This window comes from Salminus brasiliensis, chromosome 12 (assembly GCF_030463535.1).
Source record: "Salminus brasiliensis chromosome 12, fSalBra1.hap2, whole genome shotgun sequence".
NCBI lineage: Eukaryota > Metazoa > Chordata > Actinopteri > Characiformes > Bryconidae > Salminus > Salminus brasiliensis.
The window spans coordinates 37,765,026-37,774,643 of NC_132889.1; the positions used below are offsets into that span (position 1 = coordinate 37,765,026).

The 9,618-nt window shown below is 44.0% G+C and overlaps 3 protein-coding genes across 4 annotated transcripts in view; all 3 read left to right on the forward strand.

Moving 5' to 3' along the window:
• The window catches only part of rpl27 (ribosomal protein L27), a 404,812-nt gene that overhangs the window by 238,311 nt on the left and 156,883 nt on the right, over nucleotides 1–9,618 (forward strand). The window lies entirely within an intron of this gene.
• On the forward strand, nucleotides 581–4,410 carry dnaaf19 (dynein axonemal assembly factor 19). Its single transcript, XM_072693629.1, has 3 exons — nucleotides 581–727; nucleotides 828–957; nucleotides 3,895–4,410. The coding sequence occupies exons 1-3, from the start codon at nucleotides 585–587 to the stop codon at nucleotides 4,360–4,362; spliced, it is 741 nt and encodes a 246-aa protein (XP_072549730.1). The 5' UTR covers nucleotides 581–584; the 3' UTR covers nucleotides 4,363–4,410.
• LOC140573975 (Ig-like V-type domain-containing protein FAM187A) lies at nucleotides 5,336–6,958 on the forward strand. The gene has a single exon (XM_072693628.1). It carries the CDS (start codon nucleotides 5,578–5,580, stop codon nucleotides 6,895–6,897), a length of 1,320 nt encoding a protein of 439 aa, XP_072549729.1. The 5' UTR covers nucleotides 5,336–5,577; the 3' UTR covers nucleotides 6,898–6,958.

The following is a 9,618-nucleotide window of genomic DNA, read 5'->3' on the forward strand; positions in this document are numbered from 1 at the left end:
GACCTCCACATCAGTGTGATGGTTAAATAATTATTCAATAATATATATATATATATATATATATATATATATAAATAATACAGTATAATTACGCAATTAACAAAAATAAACACGCCTCTTTTCCGCCCCCTGCTGGACGGTCTATGCACTGCCTGCACCATTACATATATATGTGTATATAGCTATAAATATTTTTTTTCTCTAAATTTTCTAAAATGAATAAAAGCATTTTAAAGGTAAGTCCGAGTGCAAGAGCTTAAACAATTTTGTGTTTGATTACAAAAAATAAATAATTTTATATATGCGATAAATTATGGAAATAATTAATATGACGGTCAAATAAACTGGTTCCGGCTTTATGGTGAACCAGTTTTAATAAAATATGCACATATTATTAAAAACTATCAGTTGAGGGTGTATTATTAAATATTACTAATTAAAAATGTTTAAAAGTAAAGCCCAAAGTTTCACATTTCCTCAACATTTAGCGGTTGTCATGGTTACGGGTTTGTTTACAAGCGCTAAGCTAACTAGCTCGCTAGCAGCAGCAGCAGCAGCAGCCTGGCCGTCAGGGGCTGGAGGAGATGGATAAACGCGGGGTGATCGACTTCTCGGCGCTGGAGAGGGAGCTGCAGGCTGCGGTGGAGGCCGACAAGAAATACCAGCGAGAAAACGACGCTAAGCTCCGCGCCGTTCACCAGAAAGTGGCGACATACGAGGAGTTCAGGTACAGAGGGGCTTCTCCGCCCCCCGCTACTGTCTGCTGCTGCGGGTGTTACTGTCACTTCACGGGTGTTAATGTGGACCGGAACCGGGTTCTGTTTCAGGGATATAGTTCTGGCGTCGCACCTGAAGCCCTTAGAGAGGCAGGATAAAGCCAGCGCTCCTCGGAACCAGCCGTGGAACCCAGTGGCTTCAGCTCAGACAGGGACAGCGGCGGCGGCTGAGATGGTCCAGGTGAGTGAGTCCTCTGCACAGCGTCTCAGAGAGATCATTAATAATAATTACTGTTAGTTTTAAACTACTGTTAGTAGCAGCAGCAGTAGAGGTAGCAGTAGAGGTAGCAGTAGAGGTAGTAGTAGTAGAGGTAGTAGAGGTAGTAGTAGTAGTAGTAGTAGTAGTAGAGGTAGTAGCAGCAGTAGTAGAGGTAGTAGAGGTAGTAGCAGCAGTAGTAGAGGTAGTAGTAGTAGTAGTAGAGGTAGTAGTAGTAGTAGTAGAGGTAGTAGTAGTAGTAGAGGTAGTAGTAGTAGAGGTAGTAGTAGCAGTAGAGGTAGTAGTAGAAGTAGAGGTAGTAGTAGAAGTAGTAGTAGTAGCAGTAGTAGTAGTAGTAGAGGTAGTAGTAGTAGTAGAGGTAGTAGTAGTAGAGGTAGTAGTAGCAGTAGAGGTAGTAGTAGAAGTAGTAGTAGTAGTAGTAGTAGTAGAGGTAGTAGTAGTAGTAGAGGTAGTAGTAGTAGAGGTAGTAGTAGTAGTAGTAGTAGAGGTAGTAGTAGTAGAGGTAGTAGTAGTAGTAGTAGTAGAGGTAGTAGTAGTAGAGGTAGTAGTAGCAGTAGAGGTAGTAGTAGAAGTAGTAGTAGTAGCAGTAGTAGTAGTAGTAGAGGTAGTAGTAGTAGTAGAGGTAGTAGTAGTAGAGGTAGTAGTAGTAGTAGTAGTAGTAGAGGTAGTAGTAGTAGTAGTAGAGGTAGTAGTAGTAGAGGTAGTAGTAGTAGTAGAGGTAGTAGTAGCAGTAGTAGTAGTAGTAGCAGTAGTAGCAGTAGTAGTAGTAGTAGAGGTAGTAGTAGTAGCAGCAGTAGTAGTAGAGGTAGTAGTAGTAGTAGTAGTAGAGGTAGTAGTAGTAGAGGTAGTAGTAGTAGTAGAGGTAGTAGAGGTAGTAGTAGAGGTAGTAGTAGTAGAGGTAGTAGAGGTAGTAGAGGTAGTAGTAGAGGTAGTAGTAGTAGAGGTAGTAGAGGTAGTAGTAGCAGTAGCAGTAGTAGTAGTAGTAGTAGTAGTAGAGGTAGTAGTAGTAGTAGTAGTAGTAGAGGTAGTAGTAGAGGTAGTAGTAGTAGTAGAGGTAGTAGAGGTAGTAGTAGAGGTAGTAGTAGTAGAGGTAGTAGAGGTAGTAGTAGAGGTAGTAGTAGTAGTAGTAGTAGTAGAGGTAGTAGTAGCAGTAGTAGTAGTAGTAGAGGTAGTAGTAGAGGTAGTAGTAGTAGTAGTAGAGGTAGTAGAGGTAGTAGTAGCAGTAGTAGTAGTAGTAGAGGTAATAGAGGTAGTAGTAGCAGCAGTAGTAGTAGTAGTAGTAGAGGTAGTAGAGGTAGTAGTAGCAGCAGTAGTAGTAGTAGTAGAGGTAGTAGAGGTAGTAGTAGTAGTAGCAGTAGTAGTAGTAGTAGAGGTAGTAGAGGTAGTAGTAGCAGCAGTAGTAGTAGTAGTAGAGGTAGTAGAGGTAGTAGCAGCAGTAGTAGTAGTAGTAGTAGAGGTAGTAGAGGTAGTAGTAGCAGCAGTAGTAGTAGTAGTAGAGGTAGTAGAGGTAGTAGTAGTAGTAGCAGTAGTAGTAGAGGTAGTAGAGGTAGTAGTAGCAGCAGTAGTAGTAGTAGTAGTAGAGGTAGTAGAGGTAGTAGTAGCAGTAGTAGTAGTAGTAGAGGTAGTAGAGGTAGTAGTAGCAGCAGTAGTAGTAGTAGTAGTAGAGGTAGTAGAGGTAGTAGTAGCAGCAGTAGTAGTAGTAGTAGAGGTAGTAGTAGTAGTAGAGGTAGTAGTAGTAGTAGTAGTAGAGGTAGTAGTAGCAGTAGTAGTAGAGGTAGTAGTAGAGGTAGTAGTAGTAGTAGAGGTAGTAGTAGTAGTAGTAGAGGTAGTAGTAGCAGCAGTAGTAGTAGTAGAGGTAGTAGTAGCAGTAGTAGTAGAGGTAGTAGTAGAGGTAGTAGTAGTAGTAGAGGTAGTAGTAGTAGTAGAGGTAGTAGTAGCAGTAGTAGTAGAGGTAGTAGTAGTAGTAGAGGTAGTAGTAGTAGTAGTAGAGGTAGTAGAGGTAGTAGTAGCAGCAGTAGTAGAGGTAGTAGTAGAGGTAGTAGTAGTAGTAGAGGTAGTAGTAGCAGTAGTAGTAGAGGTAGTAGTAGAGGTAGTAGTAGTAGTAGCAGTAGTAGTAGTAGTAGAGGTAGTAGTAGCAGCAGTAGTAGTAGTAGTAGAGGTAGTAGAGGTAGTAGAGGTAGTAGTAGTAGTAGAGGTAGTAGCAGCAGTAGTAGTAGTAGAGGTAGTAGTAGCAGCAGTAGTAGTAGTAGTAGTAGTAGTAGTAGAGGTAGTAGTAGTAGTAGTAGTAGAGGTAGTAGAGGTAGTAGTAGTAGTAGTAGTAGCAGCAGTAGTAGTAGTAGTAGAGGTAGTAGCAGCAGTAGTAGTAGTAGAGGTAGTAGTAGCAGTAGTAGAGGTTGTAGCAGTAGTAGAGGTAGTAGTAGTAGTAGTAGTAGAGGTAGTAGAGGTAGTAGTAGTAGTAGTAGCAGCAGTAGTAGTAGTAGTAGTAGTAGAGGTAGTAGCAGCAGTAGTAGTAGTAGAGGTAGTAGTAGCAGTAGTAGAGGTTGTAGCAGTAGTAGAGGTAGTAGTAGTAGTAGTAGTAGTAGTAGTAGAGGTAGTAGTAGTAGTAGAGGTAGTAGTAATAGTAGCAGTAGTAGAGGTAGCAGTAGCAGTAGCAGTGGAGGTAGTAGTAGTAGTAGAGGTAGCAGTAGCAGTAGCAGTGGAGGTAGTAGTAGTAGTAGAGGTAGTAGTAGCAGTAGTAGTAGTAGAGGTAGCAGTAGCAGTAGCAGTAGAGGTAGTAGTAGTAGTAGAGGTAGTAGTAGTAGTATGACTTGTAGTACAGTATTGATGTTTGTTTGTTTGTTTGTTTGTTTGTTTGTTTGTTTGTTTGTTTATTTGTTTGTTGTTTATCGTTGTTTGTTCTAGGCCCCTCTCTCTGACTTCCAGCCCAGGACGGCTTCAGAGTTCATGCGAGACTGGCGCAGGCTTGAGGGAGGCTCGTCTGAGAAGTACGGTCACCTCCTCAGGCTGGGTGGGGGTGTTCTGCAGGGTGTGTTCAGTGCTGAGGTTGGCTTTGGTCTTCTTGGAGAGTTTCTGGTCATCCTTTCGGAGTGTCTCCATCCGGGGGACGAGGCCGCAGTGACTGGACTTTTGGAAGGTCTCTCAAAAACAGGCCGCTTTGGCCTGAACGTGTCCCTCCTAAGCCAGGCTGAGAAAGACGCGTGTGAGGACCTGTTCTGCAGGCTGTGGGGCGCGGTAGATGTGGGCCGTACAGGTGCTGGAAACCCCTCTGTGAATTCAGAAGACGAGGACGAACCTTCTGAGGCATCCGAGACACATCAGGTCATCAAACGTTTGATGGGCCAGTACAGCATTTGTGAGATTATGTCATGAACATTTGTTTGCATTGGCCGAGGCTCTTCAGCTCTGGTCATGGAGGGCTGGTGTCCAGCACGGTTTGGTGAGTCCCCTGCATCTGCTCACTGCCAGATTTAGAAGACTCCAGGACCAGAGTTGAGAAGCCTTGATCCCCCTGATCTTCAGTTTGCACCTGTAGCTCTAATGCAACGCTGAAGAAACCAGAAAAATCCATATACACTGTGTGGACAGAAGTATTGGGACATCTGCTCATTCATTTCTTCTTCATTTCTAGTCCCCGTAGAGAAGAACTGCCAATAGAATAGGACTCTCTAGAGCAGATAGTAAACATTAACTTATTGACATCATGCCATCTAATACCAGGTGTGGGCTAGAGAGGGGTATAAAGACCCCCAGCAGCATTGAGCTGTGGAGCACTGGAGGAACTGTGTTCTATGGGATAATGGATGGTGGAGCTGATGGATGGGAATGATGAGGTGGGATGGTGATCATCATCCAACATCTGACCTGACCTCACTAACGCTCTTGTTGCTGAATGCAGTCAAATCCTCACAGCAATGCTCTGCTCCAAAATCTAGCAGAAAGTCTTCTTCCCTGGACAGTAGAGACTTGGTTACTCCAACAACAGCAGGATCAGCTCTTTTTAATACCCTTGATTTCAGAAGAAGCCATGAATGAGCAGGTGTCCCAATACTTTTGTCATGCAGTAAAGTTACAGTACAGTAGTTTTAGACTCTCAGAAGCTGCTTATCTGGGCAGTAAGTGTGTATCTCCTCAGTAAACACTAATACAAGTAGTGGTTCTCCATCACTGTGTTCATCATTAGAACATCTTCAAAGTTCTCCTCTCTCATGGAGTCTAGTATTATTTAGAGTTCTCCTCAGATCAACACCTGGTTTGGTGGTAAATCAGTGCTAAATGATGGTAAATCAGGTGAGCTGCTGCTGCTGCTGCTGCTGCTGCTGATGGAGTTGAACACATCCTCCACGCTGTGCTGGCTGGACTGGGGGGCGTCCAGGAGAAACCTGGAGGAACCGAGCTCTGTTCTTCAGACTAGCTCACCAACAAGATCTCACTACTTTCTTTCTTCAGAATGAGAAGCTCTTGTTTCTCTTTTTACTGGATTTATGTTCACCTGCTTCATCTGTTCTGATGAGATCTGGAGCTTCTGCTGTAGATGTGTCCATGTGTCCACATTCAGTATGACATCACAAAGGCCAACAGCAAACAATGGGCAGGACATCAGCATTCCAGGCGGACTGCTGCAGTTTCTCTCTCTCAGACATGAGGGTCTACAGAGTGTTTCTCCTGTCCGTTTGGACGCTGTGTCCATCGTTCCTGGTGGCCTATCAAGCCCCTGAAGACAAAGAGGACATCTTCACCACCAGAGCATGCCCTGCCCTCCTTGTCTTCGACAGTGTGGCCTATCTGGCGGATATGACCATAGAGTTGCCCTGCCACTGTAAGCCAGAGGAGGCGCTCTCCGTGGTGTGGTACTATCAGAAGTATCTCGGCACACAGGACACCAGGGTGCTCACCGACTTCTCGGGCACTGCCATAGTGGACTCATCCAAAGTTGGGAGGGATGTGGAGCTACGGAGTCGCTTCTCCATCCGGTTGTTCAGCCTTATCGTCTTCAGGGTGCAGGAGGATGACTCTGGGCATTATGTCTGCGGCACAGCTTCAGGGGAGTTCTTCTACGGCTACGACGTGGACGTCCAGGTGGTTCGCCGAGTGCTTTTTCCTTCTGACCTGGTCCGGACCAATCGAAGACGAGCTTCAGAAGCTGAGCAGAACCTCTACAAGCCTTTTCAGATGTTCATGAGCTACTGGCCGTGGTCCAAGTGCGACCGCTGTGGTGTGAATGGGGAACAGACACAGGTTGGACTGTGTTACGTCATGAGCCAACACCTACAGGTGAGGTATCTTCGCAAGTCAAGCAACGTGACCTCTTGCGGTTCCTCTGCAGTTCCTCCGAGGTTTGGGCTCGCTAACGGTGATCTTGGAGCAGAGCTGGCTGTGAGAAGCTGCCACAATCCTTGCTCTTCCAAATCTACAAACGTGAGTCCGGAGAGAAAGGACCTGCTGGACTTCCTTGGTTACGGTGACCCAAAATCTCCAGGACTTGCTGTTTACTACCACAACCATCCCGTAGACTCGGATCTGGTGCTCTCCTGCCCTGGGACAAACCCCCAGCATGCTGTGGCCTGGGATAAAGGCTCCGCCCCGCTTTACCGCACTGAGTTCATGGAGGGGCTGAACAGGAGCTCCCGTGTGTTTATCGATGTGGGTCACCACCTGCACTTCAGGCCAGTCCGTCTGGAGGACAAAGGCTCCTACTTCTGCTGGATTCAAGGCGAAAAAGCTGCTGAGATCAAACTTGGGGTGTATTCACGCCCGGGCCGAATGCGCAGAATCTCTGACCCGGAGTCTGTCTTCGTCCTCGAGGCCATCCTGATGGTCTACGCTCTCCTCACTGCTGTGTTTCTACTCATACTATCAGTCAGGTTCATTTGGCAGGTCAACAAGGAACGAAGAGCTCTGTACTAGCCTGGAGAAACGAGGACGGGCCAGGAATGTGACTGTTATTGTCTAATAAACACATTTGCATCATTTAATATGTGCCGAAATGTATTTATTAGGAATATTAAATGCTATAGGACGCCTTTACTGAGCTGTTACTGAGCTCACAACCCTGTTTACCACCCTGTTATTTTCCCTCAAAATGAAACACACTGACTTTCCTTATATGTAAAGCTTGTGGAAAAGAAAAAACACATAAGCTCTGCTCTGATTGGCTGGTTTATGTCGCTGTGGAGGCTCACAGCAGCTATGTAGCATAGCATAGCCTAGCATAGCATAGCTTTGTTTGTAGCACTGTAACAAATATATACATAAAATAGTGTAATTACTCCCGAGTCTTCCTGGATACTGGTGCTGCTGTCCTCTCTGGGTCCTCTCTGGGTCCTGTTGGCACAGTGTGCTGTTAGCAATCTGTTAGCTAGCGTTAGCATTTAGCCCAGCACCTGCTCACTCTCCTAGGTTTGGTTTCGTCCACGTGTTTTTCAGAGGCGGGAGGAAAACGAAGCATCAGAAGGAAACCGTCGCGCCAAGTGAGGTTCGAACCCACAACCTCCCCTGGCCACCTGCTGCACCACCATTCTGCTCCATCGTAGTCCAGAATGCACTTTATGGACAAGAACGTATCAGGAAATTGTTTATTCCAATATTAAGGGTAATAATAAGAGTAACTGTCATTACTGTCCAGGGAAGAAGACTTTCTAATAGATTTTGAGTAGATCATTGCTGTGAGGATTTGATTGCATTCAGCGACAAGAGCATTAGTGAGGTCAGGATGATGGATGATGATCACCACCCCACCTCATCATCACACAACTCCCCAGCTCATTTATAAGTATTGGATGGAGCTCCACCATCCTTCATTCTAGAGAACTTCACACTACAATACTACCCTGAAGTGAAACAGCAGGTGCATGAACTTCAGGAAAAGCTCAGTAGGGGGCTCCATTTCCACACGTTTAAAAAACTGCAGAGTGACATCATTACAGGCCCATGATGAACAATCTGCACCACTGCCCACATTCAAAGTCAGGCTCATTCAACTCTCCTGGGCCAACAGGCTGATTTTGAGTGGTGCAGGATTTGCAGTGCACCCTCTACTGGTCGGAGACTGTAAAGATTAAAATATGAAAAGCGTAACATCTCTCATCTTTGTTTAACCTTATAAGGCATAGGATGATTATTCAGTTATTAAAATCCTAATACAGTAATTATTATAAAGGCTTTGGTGGCCATTTAAATTTAGCATGTTCTGGGGAGTCCCACAGGGTTCTATTGTAGGGCCAGTTTAACTGTGAGAGTGAAGACATGCAGGGTTTAAGGAGTTAAGCTGGCGGAGTGGGTTATATAAGGTGCTTGGTTTATATGAATGCAGTAGAAGAGGTAATTAAGGTCAACAAAGGTCAAACATGGCCTTCAAAGCAGCTTTAAATGTGATTTCCACATTTATTTCCACAAAACATTTGCATAATTACCAGATAAGATGGAAAAAAGTACATTTTATTACTGTTTTATTATAAGATGGAGTACGCTAAGGTCATCTATATGTATATATATATATATATATATATATATATATATATATATATGAAATCAAATGAATGAATCAGTATAAATGCTTTAAAAAGGTCTTTATTTAACCTTCTAAGTAATTATTATAAAGAGTTTGGTAGCCCTTAAGTTGCACATGTTCTGGGGAGTCCCACAGGGTTGTATTGTAGGGCCAGTTTAACTGTGAGAGTGAAGACATACAGGGTTTAAGGAGTTAAGCTGGTGGAGGGGGTTATATAAGGTGCTTGGTTTATATGAATGCAGTAGAAGAGGCAATTATTTACTGTTTAACCCGTACAAAATACTACAATCCTCCAAAGGTCAACAAAGGTCAAATATGGCCTTCTAAATTACTTTAAATGGGATTTCCACCTATTTTTTCCACAAAACATCTGAATAATTAAACAGATAAGATGTAAAAATAAATAAATAAATCAATAAATTAGATGGTGTTGGTGTGAAGAACTAGAGAAACTTAATTCACTTAAAATTGTTCTACAGTGGTGTTGAATGAGGGTGAAGCAGACATCTGAAGAACCTCTAAAAGCTCCTCACAGAAAGTTCTTCCATCTTTTTTTTTGTTTTTTGCGTAAAACTGTCTTAAAATCCATGTACGGCGGAGGGATACGCTCAGGATGTGCCACAAAAAGTAGTCCCCCCCAAAAACATATTTTTTAACAGATCTGCCACTATTCTCTCATCAACTTTCCATACAAACCTCAGAAGACACGTGTAGCTTCACTGGTGGGTTTGGATAGTCAATATACTGGCTATATCTATGCTGTTGTTGTCACGGCGACTGACACCTGGTTTCATTCACCACCGCTTTAAGCAACTCTAATCGGTGAGTTTCTCTACAGTGAACCATTTCTCTAAAGAATTGAAACTCCAGAAGTCATTCACAGCGGGTTTGAGGGGTTTTGGTGGTGTGAAACGCTCGGTTCTAGATAACCTTCCCCAGTCAGAACACAGTGTTCACAGCGATGGTGAAAGATGGTGAAGGGGGGCAGACGTCTGAAGCTCTAATAAAAAAAAGCTCCTCACAGAAAGTTCTTCACCTAATGGTGATGAAGACGCTGCCTGATGCCGGAGACACTGTTCTACCAGAGTTCTGAGAGTTCTAGAGAGTTCGGCTCTAGA